At 41.3% G+C, this 26,938-nt stretch overlaps 1 protein-coding gene and 1 pseudogene across 9 annotated transcripts in view; one reads left to right on the forward strand and one right to left on the reverse strand.

Moving 5' to 3' along the window:
* The window catches only part of Ttll4 (tubulin tyrosine ligase like 4), a 54,555-nt gene extending 31,571 nt beyond the window's left edge, over positions 1-22,984 (forward strand). For 3 of the 9 annotated variants that reach the window (XM_021729948.3, XM_021729947.3, XM_078018020.1), the window contains 15 exons: positions 97-218; positions 651-761; positions 1,095-1,171; positions 1,848-2,039; positions 2,139-2,221; positions 2,447-2,575; positions 2,904-3,026; positions 3,325-3,423; positions 4,074-4,208; positions 5,043-5,186; positions 6,431-6,533; positions 7,162-7,372; positions 7,514-7,584; positions 8,157-8,242; positions 8,645-9,195. In XM_021729948.3, coding sequence (XP_021585623.2) covers positions 97-218; positions 651-761; positions 1,095-1,171; positions 1,848-2,039; positions 2,139-2,221; positions 2,447-2,575; positions 2,904-3,026; positions 3,325-3,423; positions 4,074-4,208; positions 5,043-5,186; positions 6,431-6,533; positions 7,162-7,372; positions 7,514-7,584; positions 8,157-8,242; positions 8,645-8,900 — 1,942 coding nt within the window. In that variant the 3' untranslated portion in view covers positions 8,901-9,195. Of the gene's footprint in view, positions 1-96; positions 219-650; positions 762-1,094; positions 1,172-1,847; positions 2,040-2,138; positions 2,222-2,446; positions 2,576-2,903; positions 3,027-3,324; positions 3,424-4,073; positions 4,209-5,042; positions 5,187-5,385; positions 6,659-7,161; positions 7,373-7,513; positions 7,585-8,156; positions 8,243-8,644; positions 9,196-16,543 lie in introns of those variants that run through there. The other 6 variants (XR_013424314.1, XR_013424313.1, XM_078018021.1 and 3 more) reach the window with 6 other exon arrangements.
* Positions 15,518-16,137, reverse strand: LOC110598676 (multiple coagulation factor deficiency protein 2 homolog pseudogene; annotated as a pseudogene).
* Positions 22,985-26,938: the final 3,954 nt, after the last annotated feature.

Raw genomic sequence — 26,938 nt, forward strand, 5'->3', positions numbered from 1 at the left:
CAGTACAGGTAAGGGGAGAATCATTCTATCTTAATACTATGACACCTCGGGGCTGTTGCTTTTCCTTACTTGCCACATGTTTGTTTTTTATCTTAGGAACTGTGCGGAGCTTCTTACCAAACCTTCCATTCATGAGAAAGTTGTCCGACCAGCCCTTATCTACAGTCTCTTCCCTAATGTGCCCCCTACCATCTATTTTGGCACTCGAGATGAAAGAGGTAAATATGGCCAAGTGACAAAGTCCAGGAGAGCCCCAGGAGGTGGTGATAAAGGTGGGAAGGGGCTTCCGGAATAGCTGTCACAGTGGTTACCGCACTGTGCTCAGATCTCACCTGGTTATAGGTCCAGGATGGGGATATTTTCTTGCCTGTCCTTTAGCTGTTCCTTTTCAACCTCATATTCTTAGACTTAACACCTACCCTCTAACCTTGTTTCTTTCCTCTTTCAGTCTCATCCTTTTTTTTGCTTCTCATTCCCACCCAGTCCTTTTTCCCCAAAGTGTGCTCTTTTGAACCCTGATTTGGAACAATTATTAGGGATTTGCCTACCCAAGAAAGGATGGACACCAGTGTCTTTTATATCTTCTCACCAAACCATTCTCCTGCCCTTCTTGCTCCTGCCCCACCTCCCACCCTGTGCCTTTTTCCCAGTGGAGAAACTTCCTTGGGAGCAAAGGAAGCTGCTCCGGTGGAAGATGAGCACAGTGACTCCCAACATTGTCAAGCAGACTATTGGACGGTCACACTTTAAAGTCAGCAAGAGTGAGTCACTGGCCTTACTGTGGGCCTGTCCACTTTGTCCCACCAGTTGGGCTTTGGGTAGGAGGAGAGCTCTAGATTCCCCTTGGGCACAGCTGGAAACCCTGTCTTGAAGCTGCCAACCTCATAGTGGTGGCATAGCTAAGCCCTCTGTCGTTCAGGGTTGGGAGAACGACATTGTTCTGTCCCTAGCCCCAGGGCCTCATGTAGGACAGTTCCTTGGCAACTCTTGGAAACCTAGTCAGGGAGCTGTGCCCAGGATCAGTGGTTTTTCTGGGGCCTCTGTCTCAGGGACAGAGCTACCAGCAGGATTGACTCCCCAATTGCCCTCTTCAGGAAATGATGATTGGCTGGGCTGCTGGGGTCACCACATGAAGTCTGCTAGTTTCCGATCCATTCGAGAACATCAGAAGGTAGGAGTGCTTTCTGAGGAGCTGTTTCCCTGGATTTTGAACTAGGCCAAGAGGAGGGTGGTATTGGGAATGGTGAGAGTGGATGTGGAGAGAGGAGGGTAACTGCAGAGATATGAGGAAGGTTTATAGAGAGGAGTTCAGGAGGGGTACAGGGTGAGACCTAGCAGACCATACACAACTCCAGTTTTGTTGCAGTGTCTTGGCCAGTTGCCACCTCTTAAAAATACTTTTTCCTCTAATGTATCTTGAGATGTATTGTTTGTTTTCAGGTGATAATATTTCCCCAATAACCATTGTACATCGCCTCCATTGCTCCAAGCTAAGTGTGTCTAGAGGACTTCTGGTCTCATGTTGGATCAAATGAGTCCCTTATGTCCAGATTTACTAAAGGCCAGGTGTTTTCCTGTCCTTGTTTCATAGGCTGTTGTGGAAAAAGTTTCATCCACTTTTTCTTTGCATTCAAGGTGATATCATGCCTATCTTAATCAAAATTGTGTTTTACGTATCTTTTGATGAGTGCTCAGTGTTGTATATGTGAAAACCATAAAGCAATGACAGTGATATGGAATAGGAGCATGCACTGTTGCTAAGGAAGTTGGAATGGCCTAATGGGGCTTGTCATCTTTGTGATCTCACCTTCACCTTTCCTTGCTCTCATTTTTGGTCCCTTCTGTAGCTAAACCATTTCCCAGGTTCTTTCCAGATTGGAAGGAAGGACCGACTGTGGCGGAACCTGTCTCGAATGCAAAGCCGCTTTGGCAAGAAGGAGTTCAGTTTCTTCCCCCAGTCCTTTATCCTGCCCCAGGATTCCAAGCTCCTGCGCAAAGCCTGGGAGAGCAACAGCCGCCAAAAGTGGATTGTGAAGCCAGTGAGTGGGTCACTGTGGGCAACAAATGGTGGTCTGAGAATGGGAACAATATAGTTTTGTGCCTGGAGCAAATTTTGTCACCCTTCTGTTTTTCTCTAGCCAGCATCAGCTCGAGGCATTGGCATCCAGGTCATTCACAAGTGGAGTCAACTCCCCAAGCGCAGGCCCCTCCTGGTACAGAGGTGAGCCCACCTGTAGCTCACATTCCTCTCCCCATCTTCCTATCTCCTTGACCTCTAGGTTTCTCTCTTACAATGTTCTTCGGCCTCTTAGCCTCCCTGCCAGAGACCTTCCTTAGCCAACTGTTTTAGTGTCTTTATCTTGGGACCTTGAACTGGCTTTTGCCCTAACACAGCTGCCCATCAAGCCCCACTGGCTGAATGTGGAGCTGCCTTTCCTCTACACAGGTATCTACACAAACCCTACCTCATCAGTGGCAGCAAGTTTGATCTGCGGATCTATGTTTATGTCACTTCCTACGATCCTCTACGGATTTACCTCTTTTCAGATGGACTTGTCCGCTTTGCCAGTTGCAAGTATGTTAGAGTGTGAAGTGTTGCCTCACAATTTGGGGGACTTATTTTCCTCAGAGGGAGGAAAACTGGAGGACGCCAAACAGAAAATAACATGATTTAGTGATATTTCTTAGTGGGGGAAGCAGGAGGGAATGGGAAATGAGGTTCTCTACTTCGCTGAATTTGCAGCTGAGGTGGGACAAAGGAGATGATTGCTGACAGTTAAAGTTCTCTGGTCCTTGTTGATCTGAAAAGATCTGTGTACTTGTCCTTCACCTCCTCAGGATTTGAGAATATTTGGTTCACTCTCTGCTCGCTGTCTTATCTCTGCCTTTCTTCTTGTCTCCAGGTATTCCCCTTCCATGAAGAGCCTTGGGAACAAGTTCATGCACCTGACCAACTATAGTGTCAATAAAAAGAATACTGAGTACCAAGCCAATGCAGACGAAACAGCCTGCCAGGGCCACAAATGGTACTGAAGGCAGAGTGTCCCAGTCAAATGTAGTCCTAGAGGGTGTGAGGGTCCTTCCTGGGGCTTTGTAGGTCCAGGGGCCTGGTGGTAGGGAAGTATTATAGCAACTGAAGGTTACATAAGCACTTGTAAATTCAGAGTTGATCTGTTTTTTGTCAAGTTCATCTCTTAATTTTGAATGTCAAAGGAAGAGATGAAGAAAAATACCATTAGGTCTTTTATTCCCTGTTTTTTCTCATTTCATTGTCATTTATTTCTTGAATATAACACTAAATACTCCCTTTTCCTCCCCCTGCAGGGCACTGAAGGCTTTGTGGAACTATCTGAGCCAGAAGGGAATTAATAGCGATGCCATCTGGGAAAAGATAAAGGACGTCGTTGTCAAAACCATCATTTCGTGAGTTATATTGCCACTCTGTGGAGCCTGCTGCTAGGGAGCTCTCCTGATTTCTTATTGGCCTAATGCTGCTAACTTCTGGGCTTTGACCATGCTGTGGTTCTGTTCTGAGGACAGGGAATGGTAAGGATTAGATAGAGTTAAATTTTGCTCATTTGCTGAACTGTGTACCCCAGGAGCTGACCCCGATCACACAAATCTCTTAAGAGCCACTTTTCCTGGGTGGCTTCTGTCTGCCTAACTCTGGGCCAGTCCATTGGCAGGACAGCTCTGGGTGTGGACCTTTGGGAGGAGCTGGACTGAATACTTGACTTTCTTTTGGGTGGAGGGTGCTTTTTATTCCTTTTTTAAAAATTTTAATTTGTTATATATGACAACAGGATGCATTACAATTTATATTACACAATTTTTCATATCTCTGGTTATACACAAAGTAGGGTCACATCCTTCATGTCTTCATACATGTACTTAGGATAATGATGACCATCACATTCCATTGTTTTTCCTACCTTTATGCTCCCTCCCTACCCCTCCCTCCCCTTTTCCCCTTTGCCCCACCCCCCAGCATATTATGGATCAGCATCCTTAAATCAGAGAAATCATTTGGCATTTGGCTTTTGGACTGAATGCTTCTTTATTCCTGTGTCCAGATCAGAGCCCTATGTGACCAACCTGCTCAAGCTATATGTGCGACATCCTTATAGCTGCCACGAACTCTTCGGTTTTGACATCATGTTAGATGAGAACCTCAAGCCGTGGGTCCTGGAAGTTAATATTTCCCCAAGGTAGAGTGTATTTTCAATATACTCACAATAGAATTGATTCCGTATCCTAAGAATTCTTTTGTCATTCTAGTCTTGTCAGTTTTGGGAAGATAGTTCATAGTTCCTTCCCTAGAATTTGTGTTTAACCTTCATGGTTTGTGTTTGCTCGTTCACTTACTCTTTGCCATTATCTCAAGGTTCTTCAAGAATGTAGAGGGTTTTTAAAAGTTGTTCTTTTCATCAGAGATATGATAAATTGTGGTATAAAGGTGAATTAAGAATTGTAGGGCTGGGGATGTAGCTCAAGCGGTAGTGCACTCGCCTGGCATGTGTGCCACCCTTTTTCGATCCTTAGCACCACGTACAAACAAAGATGTTGTGTCCGCCGAAAACTAAAAAATAAATATTAAAAAAATCTCTCTCTCTCTCTCTTAAAAAAAAAAAAAGAAAAGAAAAGAAAAAAAAAAGAATTGTAATGCAAAACAATAATAAGAGCTCATGTATAATGGCATAGTTTTGCATGAACATACTTGACATACAGAATTACGAAAAATGGTGTTGTAAATGGATAATTATGATTGTAATGCATTCCACTATTGTCATGTATGTAAGAAATTAAAAAAAGAAGTTGTTCTTTTCAAGTTAATCCCTATTATTTGTTTTTCTCTAGCAAACTAAGGTCATTGGCAGGTTTAACAGCTGGGTAAATTATTCACTGTCTTGGTACAAGAGACTTTTGTGATGATGTTTGAGCTTTGTCCCAGGAAAGCCAAATGGGGCTAGTCCTGACTTGGACAGAGAATCAGAAACTATTTGTAGTGCTGCTTTGACCACAGTGTGCATCTTTTCCCAAAGCCTCCACTCCAACTCTCAGCTGGACATCAACATCAAAGGCCAGATGATCCGAGACCTTCTGAATCTGGCAGGTTTTGTTCTGCCCAATGCAGAGGATATTTCCAACTCCAGCAGCCCCAGCAGCTCCAGTGGCTCCAGCACCAGGTCAGCCTCCTTATTTCCCTGAGGCTTAGCTGGCTGCATGAATAGCTCATTGTGATTCTGGGAAGGAACGGATTCTGGATCCTTTCTTTTGCTTTTGCTTTGTATCCCTTGTGGCTCAGTCTGCCCCTCCTATCCATCTGCACATCCCTGCCATTAGTACCCCTAAAAGTAAGTTTGGTTATTTTGCTCTCCTGCTCAGGAATCTCCACACGGCCTGGGAACCAAGTTAACTCCTTATCTGGACATTCGAGGCCCCTGCCTCCTTTTCCTGGGTGCATTTCTCTCTACTCCTCTTCCTGGCTCCTGTGCTCTGACAGACAAGATCACTCACAGAAGCTCAAGGTTGGGAGGATCCTTAAGGACCAGTTAGACCAATCTCGTTCTCTGAAAAGTTCATTGCTTCTTGCTGTTCCCCTTGATGTCTTTCCTCTGCTCATGGGGTATCTTCCTTCTGAAATCTCCTTAGCCAGACCCCTACCCACCAGAGCCTCTATACCCTCAAAGCACTGGGCTACTCTTATGTTTATTAAATGCCTCTGCTGTGTAAGGAAACACCTTTAACGTTCTTACAACCCTAAAGGTTACTATCAGTATCACAGTTTACAGAAGAAGAAATTGAAGATCCCTAGGATTAAGCAACCCATCCAGGGTCATTCAGCTAGACGGTTGTAGCGAATAGAAATAAAATCCTGATTTGCCTGGTTAGAAAATTCGCTTTCTCTTCTATACCTTGTTGACTTATCCTTGGCTCTGCCCTGTGGTTATTTGTCATTTAACTTGTTCCAGTTGCCATACTGTAAGCTCCTTGGAGGCAGGACTGCTTTTCAGTCATCATCATATCTTTCTCAACAGTGATCATAGTAACATGGATGATGAAACAGGGCAGGGGGGGTTAGTTATTTGCCCAGGATCATACAGCCAGTAGGTGTGTGGTAAGTTTTCACTAAATTAAACTAAGCCAAAGTATACAGCAATCAGGCTTACTCCTTTTTTATTTATTTTCTTAAATTCAGGAGAGGATATCTTGTGCTCTTTCAGTTCTTCCATGGTACATGGTTCTGGATGACTTTCAGACAGGCTGCCCGAGTGGATTGCATTTTAGTGTGATCCACTCAAGTGACAAACATCTTTCAACATCTTTGTCTTCTCCTAGGAAGTGTGTCTTCCTGGGCTAGACCTCTCTGAATTCCTCAGGAGGGATGCTGCTGACTCTTCCTTTGCTTTCTGTCTATCCCCTGTCTTAGCCTGCCCAGCTCTCCCAGGGACAAATGTCGAATGGCACCAGAGCATTTTACAGCACAGAAGATGAAGAAAGCCTATTATTTGACCCAGAAAATTCCTGACCAGGTAGGAGATTGGTTTTCCCCTGTCTCAGCAGAAAGCTCCTTTGATCAAACATTTGGGAAACCAGCTATCCTTCTCTCTAAAGCAAGGGTTCTTAACCGAGGTCTGGGATCCTGTGACGTGTAGAGGTATGTTGGTACATTGCTTATTCTGGGGGAGAGCTGGTAGTCTCTGCCACATTTTTAAGAGCCAATGCTCTTGGCTCACTTGTCAGAGCTGTAGACCTTCACTCACATGGTTTCTTTCCCTGGGGAGTACAGCAAGAGCCTGGGAGGCTTGGTCTTCTCAGAGCAGATATGGGAGCCAGATGACAGAGTAGCAGGCACAATGCTGGTGCCAAGTCCTGGTTATTGGACCCTGATTGCAACTCCATCTAACAAACCAATTAATCTCACAGCCCCAGCAGCTCCTCCAATTCTAATCAAGAGCATTTTCCTCCATTAGTTAAGTTGAGTGGTCTTAGAAACAAATGAGGTACGGAGCTGGCTCATCAGGCAAAGCTAGTGGTCCTTTGAGGGTTCTGGAACACCTGGACCCCAGGACTGTGTTTCTTGTCTCCAGATTCTTGATTCTCTGCCTCTGGCTCACACTATCTGCCACACCCTCTTCTTCCCTGTTCCTTGGACCATAGGACTTCTATGCATCCGTGCTGGATGTCCTGACACCAGATGATGTTCGGATTCTAGTTGAGATGGAGGATGAGTTTTCTCGTCGTGGTCAATTTGAACGAATTTTTCCTTCTCGGATCTCTTCTCGCTATCTCCGCTTTTTTGAGCAGCCACGATATTTCAACATTCTCACCACCCAGTGGGAGCAGAAGTACCATGGCAACAAGCTCAAAGGTGATGTGCCCTTCCTGCCCACAGGAGGCTACATTTAGTGAGAGATTAGGTCTTATTAACCCAAGAAATGGACTTTTCTGGAAAAAATGGGCCAATTGGTTCCTCCCTACTAAGTTCCAAACCCCATTTATCTTGCCCTAGGAGTAGATCTGCTTCGGAGTTGGTGCTACAAAGGGTTCCACACAGGAGTCATCTCTGATTCTGTTCCACTGGTGAGTTATGCCAGGGCGGGAAAACAGCTCTTTTTCAGAGCCCACCCTCTTCTGCATTAAAAGTACTGCATGGGCTGGCTGTGGTAGCACATGCCTGTAAGCTCAGAAACTTGAGAGGCTGGCAGAAGGAGTTCAACTTTGAGACCAGCCTCAGCAACTTAGTGAGGCCATGTCTTAAAATAAAAAGGGCTGGGATGTTGCTCAGTGTTTGAGCACCTGTTTACTTCCTGATACCATCAAAAAAGAAAGTATAGCATAGGTTGGGCTATATGTACCCTACCTCTAGGCCCTGCTTCTGTATCTCATGACCCTTACCTTTGAAAAAAAATGATTGGCTTTAGGATTATCTGGACTCCTTGGCTTTAGGATTGTCTGGACTCCTTTCTTTCAAGGATCAAAAAAGTGCTCTGCAGGCCTCAGTTTTTTTTCTCACTAAATAGAGAGCCAAAACTTTTACCCCATGGGCTCAGGGTCAGGGAATGGGAGAGCTGCAGAAAGAGTCTTTGGCCCCCGACACTCCTGCCTGACCTCTGCCTGACACCCTTTTTGCCTGTTGCTTCCTTTGTTCTTAGTGGTCTCTGCCGACATCACTTGTGACTGCCCCAAAGGGTGATGGAGTGCTCAGTGCCTTCTACAGACCGGAGCCTGGCAAGCTGGGGTGAGTGTGGCTTCAGCAAAGGAAGGGCCAACAGAGTTTGGGGAGCTTACTTTCTTCCTCTTTTCCTAGACTGAGCATTCTCTATCTGGGGGTTGATAGGAATGTCGTATATGTAGCCACAATATCCTGTTCCTGGTGGCTCTTAGGATGCCCAGCAAAAGTGAGCTGGAGCACAGAATTAAAGTACTTGGCTCTGCTCCACTCACTCACATTCACACTTGCACTTGAGCTCTCAAGCCTTCAAGTAAATAAAATATATTTTATGGTTATTAATATATCCGTGTAATTAATGATCTATAGTACATAATGTTGTGAGTGCCTGGCCCATATGTGGAAGGCAATTCAAAAGTAAGTCTCTGCTGCACAGTGTCTCAGCCATCTTTCCACACCTGTTTCCTTCAGAAAGAACAGCTCCTCCAAGGGAAACCTATTTTCATCTGAAGATGGGACCATACCCAAGCCCAAGAAGACTCAAGTTGGCCTTCCCCCTTTCCCCAGGAAACCCATCTGCTTAAAGGAGAGTGAGATCACCAGCACAGAGCCCGGCCCTTCCCAGAAGTTACCTGTGATCAAGTACTCTGGGCGGACTTCCAGACTTTCTGTTTCCTCCACTTCCCAGTCAATCAGTGACTCCCTCCTGCCTGCTGTGAGCCCATGACTGGCCTTCACAGCCACTGCCCAGGAGCACCCGTGTCAGCTACCTCATGGGAACCATCCTGCTGACCAGCCTGACCCCTGCTACCCCTCCACATTGCCCCTCATCAGAGTATTTTTTGAAGTGGTTGTATTGCAGAGATGGGCATCTGGAGGGCTGACGGGGTGGTGGTGATGGGGAAAAGGTGAGGAAGGTTCACCCTCTGTCACCTGTCTGCCTGACTGGCACCTCCTATCTCTGTAGAGAAGTGGGTGACAGCCAAGCAGCCTTATAAAACAGGGTTTGGTTTCTGTCTTAAGAGAGCCATGTGTGGTTTGTTTGTGGCCTTGGTCTTCAAGTGGAGAAAAAAAATGCACCTGTAGTCTCAGCTACTTAGGAGGCTGAGGCAGGATAATCTCAAGTTTGAGGACAGCCTGGGCAACTTAGTCACCCTGTCTCAAAGAATAGAAAGGGCTGGGAGGTAGCTTTGTGATAAAGCACCTGGGTTCAATCACCAGTACTGCCAAAAAAAAGAAAAAGAAAATGTGCTAAACATAATTGGGCCAGAAATCCTTTGTTTTATGATCCAGGGGTTCTGTATGTCCTTATTTTCTCAGGTCTGCCCTCTCTCACTCCCTACCCACTCTTCTGAGGAGCCACTTTCAGAAACCTTCAGACTTCCTCAGTAGACAGTCAGGAGGGCTGTGACATGCTGAATCTATTTCCTGACATCCTGGTCTTGAGAGCTTCTCCACCAATGCTCCTTTCACATACCTACCCTGCCAGGAGACCAGGGTGCTGCTGTTCTGACCTCACATGCTCCTTGTCCAAACTTGTAGACTTCTCTCATGGACGTTCAGCTCTTGGCATCCTGTGGGAGGTTCTGTGAACTTTGTGGCTTTCCTGTGGCACCAGTGAAGGAGCTTGGGTGACCCAGTTGCTATTATCTAAGTTCACATGTCAAAGGAAATACCCCCAAGGAGGGGAAGAAAGGCTTGTGTTCCTCTTTTACAGCAAGCAGGTTCTGATACCTTGGCAGGTAGGTTTCAGGGCAGTCACTACTATAGGGTGGGCTTCTAGTCAGACCTCTGACTAAGCTCATACTCCACTGAGTCTACCTCCCTCCCCAGGACTTGGTGAACAGTGAGTATTAACATATTGAGCCCGAGAACTAGACACACAGTCCTCAATATGCAGGTACCTGAGCCTCTGTAGAATGTGGAGCCTGGGGGAAGCACACGGTGGGGGGGGAGTGGATCAGAAAAGTTGTTAGCATTTGAACTAGGGTCCTCTCTTACCCAGCACTTCCCAGTGGTTGCTCACCTCTTCCCCTGCTCCTGCAATCCCTTTATTTAGTTTTTCTAGCAGCCATAGTACATACACAGAGCCAGTTTTTCCCATGTCTCTAATCCATGTAAGGTTTGCCTTTTACACATCAGGCAGAAGCTCAGCAGTTTCTCAACTTCACCCTGTTCTTTAGTTGCCCTCCTCTCTGAGCTTTGAAAAAGAGAGAGATACCCATGTTTCTTGGCTCCTGGAGTTTGTGGTGAGTTGGGATGGGGCCCCAAAAAAAATCACTGAGAGGCCTGATTGGGCTCAAGGCCACAGAGTAGGTAGATGTGCTGGTCAGTCCCAAGGCTGTGTTGAGAGTTGTGAAAAAGTTTGGTGGCAATGTCCTGGGCAGCACTTGCCACTCAACAAATAAGGGTTTCAAAGTCAGGCTTCAGTGAGAGAGGTCCTTGGCAGTCCTGGTGAATTTGTTTTACAATCAAAGCTAACTCTCTCTGGTCCTCCCTGGGTGCAGTATTCTCGTGCAGATTGACATAGGGCCTAAGCAGCCCTCCTAAGAGAAAACTAGCCTGTTTAACAGCTTTGTTCCTGCCAGTTCTCTGGTGAAGAGCTTAGGTATAGAGGCCTAGGTTGAGCTGGTTGACTCCTTAGAAACCAACTTCAATTCTTTGGCCTATTCTCTGAGAGCCCCTTTATAGCACAACCAACCCATTTTCATCTCCATAACTGGAGAGGGGACCAGCATTGCAATATGATGGATACTGGGGGAGGAGGAAAGAGGTGATGAAGATAAAATGCTCTTGGTGGTTTAAAACACTTTTATACATTCTGTTTTTAATTTTCATTACATTTAATTTTCTGATAGGTATGTTTTGCTGGGTGGGAGAAAGGAATGGGGCTTGCTTTTGAGAGAAAGTTAAGTCTTGCTTATTATGCAATCAGTACCCCTAGTTTAACCCTGAATATATAGTATTCAACTAAATAAGGAAGTTTTTGAGAAGTAGTTCTCTTTTTGGAAATTTGAATTTGGGAGTATAATAGAATAAATGTTTGTCAGAATATATCAACTGGTTTCCCAAGTTGATAACTTACCCAGTCTCTGTGTGGAAGTAGGTGAGTGTGTGCTTTGGAGGCAGGGAATGAGCACTGGAGCACTGGAGTAAGGATTTAGGATGGGGGTGGAGAGGGTGGTCACTATTCCTTTTTGCTTCAAGTCCACTCAGGGTTGATTAGAAACTAGATTCCTTAGATTGAACACTAATAAGGTAAGTAGCATGGACCTCATAAGCTGCCCTAGGCCCTGAGTCCCAGTTCTGCCACTTATTTTGACCTTGGACGTACCATTTAATATTTCAAAGTTTTGTTTCTTTATAATATGATTATGGTACATACATTGCATGGTTGTGAAAACAAGCCAAACATTAAAGCAGGTAGAGGAATCGCTCCTTCTTTTTGCTTACCAAGCCCTGTTCTTGGCAAGAAATTTAAAACTTTTTCATTGAAGGAAGCAGAGTGGCTACAGATATTTTAGCAGTCCAAAAGCATGCTTCCCTAGTTTATGTGAGGCCCTGGGTTCAATCCCCAGAACTACAAAAATAGAAGTACAGAGGCCAGAACAGGGTCTCCATAACTTATCACCCCCCATTTACCTCAGTGCAACAAGAAACACAATCTTTGTTATTTCTTCTACTAATACATTATTGCTTTAATAGAGATTTGTATCTTTGCTTAAATATTTCACAGGGTACACATTTCCTGGGAAAGGGAGCACATTAAGCATTGGGAATACAGATGTGCACTGGGCACAGGCACACTCTTATAATCCTAGATGCTTGGGAGGCTAAGGCAGGAGGATCACAAGTTCAAAGCCAGCTGCAGCAATTTAGCAACTTGCTACGTTAAGCAACTTAGCAAGACCCTGTTTCAGAACAAAAAATTTTATCCCCACAGCTGGGGATGTGGCTCAGTGGTTGAGCACTCCTGGGTTCAATCCATGGTACAAAAAAAAAGTAGAGATGTAAATTGACTTGATTATCCTAAGAAAAGTGCAAGGGAAAAGAGGGTGCCTGGTGTCTGGAAAGGGGGAACACCAGGCATCCACAGGGAACAGAAGATAGGGAGCTTGACTGGAGCAGGAACCAAAGGACTGATGCACAGACCTAGCAGCTATACCAAAGGACAGTTGTCAATGTAGGTATATTTGGCCTTCCCATTACAGTAATGAGAGGACATGCCTGATGGCCTCTGGGGCACTCCAATAGTGGTGGGGGCTGATGTCTGGGCACAGGGACCTTCCTACCTACCTCCCTCAGTTGAATTAATTATTCAAGAAAGGCCATCCCCAAGGGCAGCAGGGAGTGCCCCTCCTTGCTTCCTCTTGATTTGCCCTTAAAGGTTCCCTTCTGACTACTGTTCTAATACACCATCTACTTTGGGACTTGGCAACATTGATAGTTTTCATGTGTGGCTAAAAGAGCTCATCTTACCACTTGAAATCCCAAATCCAGACCCTCCGACAACCCCCTGTGGCAAAGTTTGTATACTCACAGGACCCAGGGATCTATACCGGCTTGATTGACTTGCTCCTTCACCAGCTTTGGATCAATGAAAGCTGCAAGGACTGTTGCTTTAGTCTAGCAGATTTCTTATATGAGTGAAAACCCCAGAAGGCTCAGGAACCAGGGTGGTGTTTTTTTAAACCCATGTTTACTTTAAATTTCATAATGGACTGAAACATTTGGAATGCCAGCGAAAGCAAAGAAAAACTTGAAAAGCTATTTAGCTTTTCATTAGTAAACTAGAATACTAAAGCCTAACTCATAGGTAGTTATAAGGATTAAATTTGGGGAAAAAAAGATTAAATTGGATGTAAAGCATCTAAAAAGTGCCTCACCCATATATGGTGCAGATTTAAATAGGTACTAAAACACACCAAAAATATTTCTTCTAGACTGGCATGGCACATGCCTAGTAATCCAGCAATTCAGGAGACTGAGGAAGGAGGATTGCAAGTTAGAGGCCAGCCTAGGCAATTTACGGTGACCCTTTCTCAAAAAACAGAAAAAGGTCTGGGGATGTAGTTCAGGGTAGAGTATACCTAGGTCCAACCCCCCATACTACAAACAATGAAAAACTTACCTAAAGTAATATTAACAGCATGCAATAGCAATATAATACTGTTATAATAGGATGTTACTATTACTAAACTATGGTGAAATACACAGCAGGTCCTCTCTGCCTTGGGTTCTGTGTCCATGGATTCCACCAGCTGTGGATCAAAAATGTACTCAGGCTGTGTTGGTACTGAACATGAACAGTCTGTCCCCTCATCCATACAGTGTATTTACATAATATTTACATTGTAGGTATAAGTTGACATATTTTAAAGTATACAGCAGGATGTGCATAGGTTATACATAGCAAGCACAATGCTGTTTTATGTAAAGGACTTGAGCTTCTGTGGGATTTCGTATCTATGGGAGGTCCTGGTATTAATCCCTCACTGATACCAAGAGACAACTGTACTTTGATTCTATCCAATGGAGATAAAAGTTAGGATTTAGAATAAGTAGCTTAGGAAATTCAGAGTGCTTATTAATCAAAGAGGTGCAATTAAGACCAAACAGTGGGGCCACTGGAGTTGTAGTTTAGTAGTAGAATGCTTGCCTTTCATGTGTTAGCCCCTGTGTTCAATCCCCAGTTCCACTACCAAAAAAAAAAAAGAGATGAGATACCACTTGAACACCAAAATGGCAATATATAAATAACCCCAAAATACCAGGTGTCGGGATTGGCATAACTGGAACTTGTATTTATCACTGGTGCAGGCATGAAATGAAAAACAGCCTGATAAGTTTCTTACAAAATGAAACAACCTTAATATATGACCTAGTAATTCCCTTCCTGCAAGCAAATGTGCCTAGCAGCTTTATTCATAGTAACAGAACTTGGAAACAAACTAGGTGTGTAGCAATTTGATAAACACACTGTGATACATCTGTTCAATGGAATACTACTTAAATATATTAAAAAAGGAGTATATTCTTTTTTTTGTCCCATCAGTTTTATTGGTCATATATTCAGAATTCATTATATACACCTTTCAGAATAATGAGATATTACAAGAATAGTTTACAAGTCAGCTCTGATTGCACAAATACTTGACACAGGAAATCATTTTTTACAAATAAGTTTTCTTAGAAGAATACCTTAATAAAGAAAATAAGTCTGTACATCTTATAGCACATTTTTATGTGTTTTCTTTCCTTCATTCAACCATCATTTTGGGTTTTCCATCACAGCATGTCTACCACAGTCAACAAACCAAATTACAGTCTGCAGCTGCTTCTCACTTTCAAATACTGAGATTTTCCTTTTCTAATATTTCCTTAAATTTAAGAATTCATCCATTCAGGCTAGAAGAGGGAATTTAAACAACATTCCTTTGAAACAGAACTTGGATTGGGTTAATCACTAGGTTTGATGAATGATCTTTTAACTTCCCACCTAGGCGAGGCCAGCCAATAGTTTAAACCTGCTATACCAAGTCCTTACATTCCAAATAGTCCCAAAATTGCAAAAAGGAAACCCTAGAAATGAGTGAAATACAGATATTAAGACGTCTAAAATATTTGCTATTGATTAGAGAGCACCTTTAAATTAAGGTTCCTCTCAAGTTGAAGATGACAGAAAAGAAAGTATAAAGGTGTGGCAGTAGTTGTATAAAATATTGAAAATCTGAAAAGGTTAATTGCTTAGGCCAGTGGTCTGTAATTTCCAGAATATGAGAGGATACAGAAATCTTGCCTCTGTAGCCATCTGAACTCAATATCTGACATTCTTCTTGTTGTGGCTTTGATACGGCCTAACAAATAGCCACTTACCCAGAGCAAGTGATCATGTAGGCCAGAGGAACTTTAGAGAATACTGACCTCGTTTATCCGAAGAGATGGATCCCACCAGGGGAAATGTGGCATTCACTCAATCCCTTCACTGTCCCTGAAAGTGTGTCCACTTGGCAAAACTTATTGTCTTACTTTTCAGGTAGCATGAATTAAGATCAGAATGAACGTTATCCTACAGTTAAGTTCCTGAGTGCTCAGCTCCAGTTATTCCATATCCTTAAGAGGATTCTTTCATCAAGCTCTTGTCCATTGAGAGATTTAACAGCACTGAGGGACCACAAAATGACCCATTTCTCTTCTTTATTTCTCTTTTTCACCCCAGTGTACAAGTTTTTACCAAAATGCTGCAGCAGTAGTTAAAAATGAGTTATTTTGTATTACCAAAAGTATTCAAACACATTATGATAGGTCACATTTGATTATAACTTGGAGATAGCCAAATAATGTTTATTGCAGTGATTTTGCAAATTCAGCCTAGTCAATGTATCCATCATTGTTCTTGTCATCTCTCAAGACACCATCTATTATGTAAATCAGTTCTTTGCTCATTAGTGGCACCTGTTCACTCTCTTCCTCCATATGGACATGATGGCTCTAGAGAGTTCTAAGCCATCAAGTAAATTATTTCCATCATAATCGTGTATTTTGAAATAATGGTGCTGCAGTTCTTGTGGGGACATCTCCGCCTATGGTTTGTTGATGACACCTTCCAGATGCTCCATGATATGCTCTTGGTCATGCACCATGTTCTTATCGAAGCCCAGGCTGCTCAGCCCTGGCATCTGAAGCACAAAAAGCCCAGAGCAGGCCATACAGGAAGGGGCCTCTGAGCAGATGCAGGGATCTCATGGTCACCGGTACCTTGATCCTAGGTCCCAGGTCCCAATCCCACCCCACTGCTGATGCCTGAGCATCTCCCAGTGACCCCCCAGAATATTAATTCTTGCGAGAACAATCCTGAGAATTTTGCTGCTGGGTGTGGTGATACAGGCCTATAATCCCAGTGACTCAGGAAGCTGAGGAAAGAGGATCTAGGCTAGTCTGGATAACAGTGAGACTGTCTTAAAAATTGGGGTGGGGGTGGGGGAGGAAGGGATTTGGGGCATAGCTTAGAAATAGAGCACCCTGGATTCAATCTTCAGTAGCACCAAAAAAACAAACAAAACAAAAAACCATTTTGAAAGAAGAAGCTGGAGAGAAGACTTACACTTTCTTAGGAAAGATTATATACTTTCCAATTCCATAATATTCTAGAAAAAGTGAACTATAGTCACAGAAGGCAGATCAGGTGTTGCCAGAGACTATAGATGAGGAAGAAGATTGACTAAAGGGTCACATTAGAAATAGTATGTATCTTCATTGTGTTTGTGGTTGTATAACTGCATACAGTTGTTGAATCTCATCAGATTATATACTTAAAATTAATATTTTTGTATGTAAGTAAAAATCTTTTTGTTTGTTTTTTGTTTGCAGTGCTGGGGACCAAGCCTAGGGCCTTGCTTGTGCCACGAACATCTGCTACTGAGCCACTAGCCCAATGCTGATTTAAGAAAAACTCTACAAGAGCTGGGCATAGTAGTGCACACCAGTAATCCTAGCAACTTGAGACTTTGAGGCAGGAAGATTGCAAGTTCAAGGCCAGCCTCAGCAACTTCGCAAGACTGTCTCTAAGTAAAAATAAAAAGGACTGGGAATATAGCTCAGTGACTATGCACCCCAGGTTAAATTCCCACTACTAAAAAATAAATTAAAAATAGTTTTTATTTTTATTTTTTATTTTTTATTTATTTATTTATTTATTTTTTTAAAGAGAGAGTGAGAGAGGAGAGAGAGAGAGAGAGAGAGAATTTTTAATATTTATTTTTTAGTTCTCGGCGGACACAACATCTTTGTTGGTATGTGGTGCTGAGGATTGAACCCGGGCCGCATGCATGCCAGGCAAGCACGCTACCACTTGAGCCACATCCCCAGCCCCAGAAAAAAATAGTTTTTAAAAAGCACAAGGAGATACCATTCCATGAAACATACACAAAGACCACAATGAGATGGCACTAGAATAATTAAAGAGGCTGCAGAGACTAAATAAAATGTACAGCAGTTGAAGCTTGACACATGACTGGTGTGAATTATAAAATGGTTCAGAGCCCTGATCACTAGCCATTTATTACAAGGCTAACGTGTATCCACCTATGACTGTAATTTCACTGCTCGGTGCTCTAGTCCCCCTAAATGGGAAAAAAAATAGCAATCATATGCCCACCAAAATGTTTTCTGTAACTTGATAAAATCACACTGAACCAATGCCTCTCAACAGGAGATCAGGTAAACTGGGACCGAATACCACTTAAATACCACAAACTTCTGACTTATCAACAACATGGATGGATGAATCTTAAAAGCAAAGAATGACAGAAGCCAGATACAAAAGAGCACATATTGTATGCCTGCATCAAGTTCAAAACCAGAAACTAACCTTTGGATATTGAAGCCAGAACAATTCACTTGGGAATTAATAGTCTAATAAGAAAAGAGGAACCTGGGGTGGTGGCAGTGCTCCATTCTTGAGGTGGGTGTTGATCACATGGGCGATGCACTTGTAAAACACATTGAAATGAATATGTGAGACTTGCACATTTTTAGGATGGCATTTTTTTTAATTGAGGTAAAATTAACATACTTTAAACATCTTAAAGCAAATACTGTGGTATTCATTTTATTCATAGATTGGTAACTACAACTTCTACCTAATGCTAGAACATTTTCTTTAATCTGAGAGGAAACCCTATATCCATTAAATAGTCACTCATCTTCTCTTCTTCCCCTTACCCCTAGCAGCCACCAATCTTCTGTTTCTAGATTTACCTGTCCATATAAATGGAGTCATATAATATGGGACCTTTGTGTCTGGCTTATTTTACTTGGCATATTTTCAAGGTTCATTTACTTTGTAGCATGTATCAGCACTTCATTCCTTTTGATGGCTGAATAATATTCCATTGTAGTATATACCACAATTTGTTTATTCACTCATTCACTGATAAACACGTAGGCAATTTCCACCTGTTTTTTAAGGGTTTTGCTATGTTGCCCAAGCCAGACTAGAACTCTAAGCTAAAGGGATCCTCCTTGCCTCATCCTCCCATGTAGCTGGGACTATAGGCATATACCACCGCACCCTGCTAGTTCCACCTTTTTTTGGTTATTGTGAATAGTGCTGCTATGAACCTGTGTGTACATGTATTTGAGTACCTGTCTTCAATTCTTCTGGGTATTCTGTTAGTTTGCTAGAGTTACCATAAAAATACAGCAAATTGAGTGGTTTACAATATTAGAGAAATGTATTGCCTCACAGTTCTGGAAACTAGACACCCCAAATCTAGGTGTTGGCTGGATTGGTTCCTTCTGAGGGCCATGAGGAAGGATCTGTCTTTGGCATTTCTTATCTTATAGATGAACTATCACACTGATCTCTACCTTCATGTTCACACAGTCATCCTCCTCCCTGTGTGCATGTCTGTACAATTATTTATTTTTGTCATACTGGGGATTGAACCCAGGGTCACTCTACCACTGAACTACATCCACAGCCTTTATTTTATTTTATTTTATTTTGAGAGTATCTCCCTAAGTTACTGAGGCTGACCTTGAACTTACAATCCTCCTGCATCAGCCTCTTGAGTTACTGGAATTACAGGCATGCTCTGCCATATCCAGGCAGATTTTTCCTCTTATAAGGACATAGTCATAGAGGATTAAGGGCTCACCCTACTCCAGTATTACCTCATCTTAACTAATTATATTGAAAGGACTTTATTTCCAAAAAGTTCACGTCGGGGCTGGGGATGTGGCTCAAGCGGTAGCGTGCTCGCCTGGCATGCGTGCGGCCCGCATTCGATCCTCAGCACCACAGACCAACAAAGATGTTGTGTCCGCCAAGAACTAAAAAATAAATATTAAAAAAAATTCTCTCTCTCTCTCTCTCTCTCTTAAAATAAATAAATAAATAAATAACAAAAAGTTCACGTCATGCAGTACTGGGGGACCAGCACATAAATGTACTAACTGGGATAGGAGTTGGGGACAAATAATTCAATCCATCACAGGTAGGTATGTGAGAGTGGAGTTCCCAGGTTCATCAGTTCTTACTCTACAGTGGCACTGGCAGAGTCAGTCTTAGTGTTCAGCTCTCTGGCCATAACCATGATAACCCCTGGAGTGCATGCTCTTTGGCAAAGTAAAACTAAAATTTAAGACACATTTCTCTTTTTTTTTTTTTTTTTTTTTTTGAGGAGGGTAACAGACTCAAAATCAGGATTCAGCCAGGTATGATGGCATATATGTTTAATCCAGAGGCTCAGGAGGCTGAGACAGAAGGATCACAAGTTCAAAGACAGCCTCAGCAATGTCAAGGCACTAAGCAACTCAGTGAGACCCTGTCTCTAAATAAAATACAAAATAGGGCTGGGGATGTGGCTCAGTGGTTGAGTGCCCCTGAGTTCAAATCCCAGTACAAAAAAAATCAGGATTTATGGGCCCAGTAAGTGTTAAGAATCTTAATCATACCTGATAATAATCACAGAGATCAACAGCACTAATTATTCTTGCCCACTTTCCCCTACTGGAAGGGAAAAGGCCCATATCCTTGGAGATAAAAGAATGTTTTTTCTAGAATCCATCTCTATCCTAAACAAATGAACTTTCTAATGAGCTGTGACATGGACAAGAACTTTGGCATTGACAATCTCATCATGATATATTTCAGAAGTGAAATAGGAGTCATTGAAAGAAATATTATCAATAAAAGTACAGTTCTCTCTGTACAGTGGTTGCTTAAGCAAAACAAATAATTGTGCTTAAGCTATCATGTAGGAGTTTCTTTTTTTTTTTTTTTAAAGAGAGTGAGAGAGGAGAGAGAGAGAGAATTTTTGATATTTATTTTTTAGTTCTCAGCGGACACAACATCTTTGTTGGTATGTGGTGCTGAGGATCGAACCCGGGCCGCACGCATGCCAGGCGAGCGCGCTACCGCTTGAGCCACATCCCCAGCCCCAGGAGTTTCTATTCTAGATTCAGACACTGTTCTCACTATAGATGCATACACTCATTCTTCCATAAAAATTCCTTCAATGTTGGTGTTGTCCAAAGTTACTGGATGGTGGCTATTATGAAGACAAACAGCAATAAGTGTTGGCGAGGACTTGGGGAAAAAGGTACACTCATACACTGCTGGTGGGATTGCAAATTGGTGCAGCCAATATGAAAAACAGTATGGAGATTTCTTGGAAAATTGCGACTGGAACCACCATTTGATCCAGCTATCCCTCTCCTTGGTCTATACTCAAAGAACTTAAAAACAGCATACTACAGGGACACAGCCATATTAATGTTGATAGTGAATTTGCTTTTTATACATTTTCTTTCACTGGGAATTATGAAATAGTATGTGTCTGAATAAAAACCTCTGCTAGTTCTCAAGTAGGGTTTCCAACATTATTCTTCAGGTATTTCGGGAGATGGAGGTGGGTCCCTTGGTTTTATTCTTAACCTCTTATTTGGTCTAGTGAGTATATTTCTGCCTGGGTCTAGCCAAACCACTCGCTTCATTTCTAGCACTAGCTTCACCCATTTGTGGTGCTACAACAGAACACCATGTTCATTTATAAAGAACAGGAGTTTCTTTCTCACTGTTCTGGAGGCTGGAAAGTCCAAGGTCAGGTATAAGAAGGTTTGTCTATCTGGTGAGGGCTGCATTCTTCAGAGGAGAGGAAGGCTGTGTCCTCACATGACAGAAAGTAGAAGATCAAGAAAATGAACTTCTGTTAAACCTCTTTAATCCCATTCAGGAGAGAGAAGCCCTCTTGGCCTGATCACCAAGTAAAGGGCCTGTCTCTTACTGTTTCATTTGCAACACTGAATTTTGGAGGGGACACACTGAAATAATAGCAAGTGCTGTACATTACTTTCGTATTTTTAGACCTTACTTTTTTGGGGGGGTGCAGGATACTAGGGATTGAAAGTAATGTACAGCACTTTCTTAATGAAACATTGTGAGCATTTGGCTAAAGCCCCTGCTCTTTCCACAGGAGGGCACAGCCTCAGGAGGACACATGGTGGGAGTATTTCATTTCATTCCCTTTTGGGAAAAAGATAAAAAATGGACCAGTGTTTTCTTTGTAGAAATTGAAGTCAGACACATGATGAAATATTTAGAAAAAAATATTTGATTACCAGCAGCCAGTTTCCCCTACTTGAAGAGTAGGGTTGTAAGTGCAGGGGTCTTTGAATTTGTTGCCTAATTTCAAGTGGTGGAATTAGGGGTGATTTTTGAAATATTGAAAATGTTTTGTTGTGTACTTAAATACTTTAGAAATCAATGAAAATATAAAATCACTACTACCAAGAGGCTTGGAAAGTTTTGGTTTAATTTTTAAAATTGCAAAAATGTATGAGTTGGTTGATAATTAAAAAAAAAACAAAACAAGGGCTGGGATGTAGTTCAGCGGTAGAGCGCTTGCCTGGCATGTGCAAGGCTCTGGGTTTGATATCCAGCACTGCAAAAATGAGAAAAAGATACTGGGTTAAGTGGTATTTACTTGTCATCCCTCCCCTCAGGAGCTTGTTGAAGCAGCAAGATCCCTTGACCCCAGGAGTTTGAGGCCAGCCTGGTCACATAGTGGGATCCATATCCAAGAAAAAAGGAGAAGAAGAATGAATGAATTTGAAGAGCTTTATGTACTTCTATTACTCAATTTTTATGTACACTGTTTTATATTTATTAGATGTATTTTTTAAATTATGTATTTCCTGCATTGCCTGATATCACATCCCCTCCAACAGAGAGGAAGAAAGAAGTATGATGTATATGTAAAGATTTAATTGTTTTAATACATTATTATTGCTTTGGTAAAGTTCTGAGTTCTGTGAGGACCCAAATGACCTAGTTCATGGACAGCCAGGTATCACATTGGGAAACTAGTTTTTAGAAAGTTCAAAAGAAAATGTCCTCATGGCATTCTTTTGAATGAGCCACTTTGATAAAAACAAGATATTGTGTGTACATGTTACAAAATTCAGAGTCCATAGGTCATGCTGTGAAGATATGTCTGAGTTCTTTATCCTAGAGGCAGCTACTATCACAAATTACTTGTATACCTCCAGACATGCTCTGTGTCCATGCAGGCATTGGCCTAACTATTTGGTAGTCTACCATACAGTATTATGCATATTGAATTTTTCATTTAAAATACATATCTTGAAAATTGTGGCATATCATCATGTTTGGGGCTGAATTGTATAATTTTTTTTTAATCTCCAAGTTATTTCAATGTATGGATTAACCACAACTCATTCCATTAGTCCCCTATTGCTTCCAATATTTTCTTTGTATGTACAAACAATGATATGTACAAATATCCTTCTATATTTGCATGCATGCATGTATACATGTACAATAAATCCCTAGTAGTAGGATTGCTTGTTCAAAAGACGAGTGTACCTAAAAGTTTGAAAACTCTGTAGCAATTTCATTTTGCTTTCCTACTCTGAACTTTAAGATGGTATCAAATTTGTTATTTTTTGCCAAACTTATAGGTGATAAAATTTTTAATGCAATTTTTATTTGTCTTTGTCTTACAATAAGGAAAGTTGAACATTTTTATATATGTTTAAGAGCCATAGACAGGGCTGGGTTGGAGCAAATCCTATGTAATTCCAGTGACTCTGGAGGCTGAGGCAGGAAGATCACAATTGGAGGCCAGCCTAAGAAACTTAGTGAGATCCTGTCTTAAAATTAAAAAAATAAGGGGCTGGGGCTGTAGCTCAGTGACAGAGTGCTTGCCTAGCATGTGTGAAGTCCAGAGTTCAATCCTCAGCCCTGCATAAAAATAAATTAATTAGTTAAATAAAGGTATTGTGTCCATCTACAACTAAATTTAAAAAAAAAATTTAAAAAACCCTAGACTGATGGAAAGTAGATGATAAATATATATCAAATGCATGAAGGATAAAATATGAATAAAATATTAAATCAAACTAAATCCAAGACAATTAAGTATTTCTAATTTAATTTATTTTTAAAGTTATGTTGTGGGAATTAAACTCAGGACCTCATGCATGTTAGTCAAATACTTTACCATTGAGCTCCATCTCCAGCCCAGTGTCTCTAATTTATAAATGATGACATCCCTCAGGAATATATAGTAGCCATGAAGCTTTATGTACCTAACAACAGATCTTAAAAATATAAAACAAAAGCTGTTGCAAATACAAGAAAATTTGAAAAATCCACAATATAATATTTTTAGAATACTTGTACCTCTCTAGGAAATTAACTAATCATTTAGACAAAAATAAGTAAAGTTATAAAGGATTTTAAAGCAAAATTGATAAATTAATAAAGAGAGACTACATGTTTTTTAAAAATACACATGGACCAGGTACCGTGGTGCACAACTATATTCCAAGCTACTGGGAAGACTCAGCAGAAAGGTTGGAAGTTCAAGGCCAATCTGGCAATTTCGCAAGAATTTGTCCTAAAATAAAACATAGAATACACATGGAACATTTAGAAAAATAAGCAAGTTCTAGGCCATCAAAAACATTTCAGTAATTCTAAAGAGTAAAACATATGTATTGCCACCATAATGTAATAATAGTATAAATTAATATCAAGAGTGACCCCTTTCAAAACAAATAAAACCCCCCAACTGTTCACATTTAAGTAAAATCACTTTCTATTTTACTCTTAGAGTAAGATGCAAATCACAAACTGAAAATAAATGTAGAAGGAAATGATACATTAAATCTTTTTGCATGCATCCAAACAGTATTTCATGAAAATGTACAGCATTAAATGCATTTGTTAGAAAATAAGAAAACTTTGGGCTGGAGTTGTGGCTCAGCAATAGATCGCTTGCCTAGCATGTGTGAGGCACTGGGTTTGATTCTCAGACTGCATATAAACAAATAAATGAATAAAGGTCCATCAATGACTGATAAAAATTTTAAAAAAAAGAAAAGAAGAAAACTTCATTAAGCAGTCAATTCTTTGAAAATATTTTTAAAATGTAAAATACCTGCTGGGTGCAGAGATATATACCTGTAATCCCTGCAGGAGTATTGATTGCAAGTTTGAAGCCAGCCTGAGCAAATTAACAAGACTCTATCTCTAAATAAAAAGGCTGGAGATGTAGCTCAGTAGTAGAGCATTTTCCTAGCATGTGCATGGGTTGTGGGTTCAATCCCCACCCCCACCCCACCCCACCCCCGAAAAAAACAAAGAAAGGAAGAAATGAATCCAGACATGGTGTAGGCTGGGTAGGGTAAAGGGAAGACTAATAAAGATAAAAGTAGAAAATGGATTTCAACTGTTGATACCAGAACTAACTTTCTGGGAATAACTTGACAAGCTGAATAAAATATGAAAAACTTTTGCTTGAAGACACCAGCATCAGAGAACAAACAAGGTAATGAAGAATTACCAACAATTATCAGAAAAATCCAGAGATAAATCAGGCATCTGGGAGAACTTTTCTATCTGTAGTATTTCCCATTTTCAGAAGAGGAAGCTGAGGGCAAGAATCTCTTAGGTGGGGTGAAGAAAAGCTGGAATCCAGGATCTCTAATATTTGAACTTAGGGTGGGACCCAGAAGGATGAAGGACTGAAGCCTCCCTCAGCTTTTTTAAAGCATCGCAGGCCTGAAACTACACCAAGGGGTCCTGGATTGCAGTACCTTCAGACAACTGTCTGAAGCAGAAGTTAAGTCTTCCCCCAAGGAAAACGAAGTTACCTTAAATCTCAGGTAATTTCTACTAGAAACTTGAGATGTGGTGCTGAAGATCTAACCCAGTGCCTGGCACATGTAAGGCAAGCACTCTACCACTGAGCTCCAGCCCCAGCCCCTTGAATTATATTTTTTAGCATACAATCAAAAGTAACCAGGCCTGGAAGAAATATGGTCATGTGAACAAAAATCCCCAGAAATGACGGACAATACAAATGGTCTTACGTGGATTCCGGATATTGGAGTTATTGGTCATAATTCTTAAAACAACTGTGTTTACAAAATTAAAGGAGATATAAAAGAGAAAATTAGGAATCTTGCCCTAAAACTGAGACTATAAAAAAGGACATAGGCTTTAACAAACTAATCTAAATTGAAAACTGAAAAAATACAAAAATGGAAATTAAGAATTCAAAGGATATGTATTTAAAAGCTGGGAGAAAGGATTTTGAATGTTTTTGCCATAAAGAAATGATAGATATTTGAGGAGATATGCTACCCTGATTTAAACATTACACAACATATACATGTATCAAGACATCACATAGGACATACGTATAATTTTTTAAAAATTTTCTTAGTTGTTAATGGACTTTATTTATTTATGTAAGGTGCTGAGAATTGAACCCAGTGCCTCACAAAAGTTAGGCAAGTGCTCTACCACTGAGCCACAGCCTCTGCCCTAATTTTTATGTTTATTTCTTTACTTATTTTTATTTTGGGACAGGGTCTTGCTAAGTTACCCAGGCCATCCTTGAACTTGCAATCCTCCTGCATCAGACTCCCAGGTAACAAATATATTCTACAGCATCCAGCTAACAGGTACAATTCTTATATTTTTTATGCATCAGTTAACAATTAATTAATATTTAAAAAGAATTAAATGAATATTGTCTCATGCCCCAAATCCCAGCTACCAGGGAATCTGAGGCAGGAAGATCACAAGTTAGAGGCCAGTCTCTGCAACTTATTGAGACCCTGTCTCAAAAATTTTAAAAAATTTTAAAAAGAAAAGAGGGCTGGGATTGTGGCTCAGTGGTAGAGTGCTCACCTAGAACGTATGAGGCCCTGGGTTCAATCCACAGCACCACATAAAAATAAATAAAAGTATTGTATCCAATTACAACTAAAATAAATAAAATATTTTTTTTTTTTAAAGAAAGAAAAAGGTCTGGGAATATAGCTCAATGGTAAAGTGCCCCTGGGTTCAATCCTCTGTACAGAAATCAATCAATCAATCAAAAAATTAATGAACTAGGGGCTGGGGATGTGGCTCAAGTGGTAGCGCACTCTCCTGGCATGCGTGTGGCCCGGGTTCGATCCTTAGCACCACATACAAACAGAGATGTTGTGTCCGCCGAAAACTAAAAAATAAATAAATAAATATTAAAAAATTTTAAAAAAATTAATGAACTAGAAGAGACAAAAGAAGAGAAAAGGGTTGGGGTGCAGCTCGGTGATAGAGTGCATACTTGGCATGTACAAAGCCCTGCATTAGATCTCTAGCACCACACACACATGTACACACAAAAATAATAATCATGATAAATAAAGAAGACACAGACACAGTGAAAAAGCTCTAACATAAGTATAGGTTGAGTCATAGAAGAAGAGAAAGAATAGGAAAAAGCAATGTTTATACAGAAAAAACTCCCAAAGCTGATGAAAGACATTTAGTCACAAATTCAAGAAACTTAGCTGCTAGGCAGGCATTTTTAAGTGGAACCTGAAGAAGGCCCTTCAGAGAAATTTACAAGGAACCAGCCTAAATTCTAGAATCCTTTAACTCAACACCACCCCCCAAACCTCTCACCTGGGCCATAAGTAACCTGGGAATGGAACCCAGGGCCTTGCTCATGCTCTTGCTCTACCACTGGGTCAAATCCTCACCTTTTTATATTCATTCTTTTTAAGTGACCTAATATGTCTTTGCTCATCATAATACTAAAGTCTCTGCCCAGAGGTGTGACTGGGGGTGGGGGGGTTGCACTTTTTTTTTTTTTTGTCAGTACTGGGGATTAAATCTAAGGATGCTCTATGTCTGAATTACATCCCCCTCTTTTCTTTTCTTCCCTCCCCCTCCTT

This window comes from Ictidomys tridecemlineatus, chromosome 7 (assembly GCF_052094955.1).
Source record: "Ictidomys tridecemlineatus isolate mIctTri1 chromosome 7, mIctTri1.hap1, whole genome shotgun sequence".
In the NCBI taxonomy this organism is placed as follows: Eukaryota; Metazoa; Chordata; class Mammalia; order Rodentia; family Sciuridae; genus Ictidomys; species Ictidomys tridecemlineatus.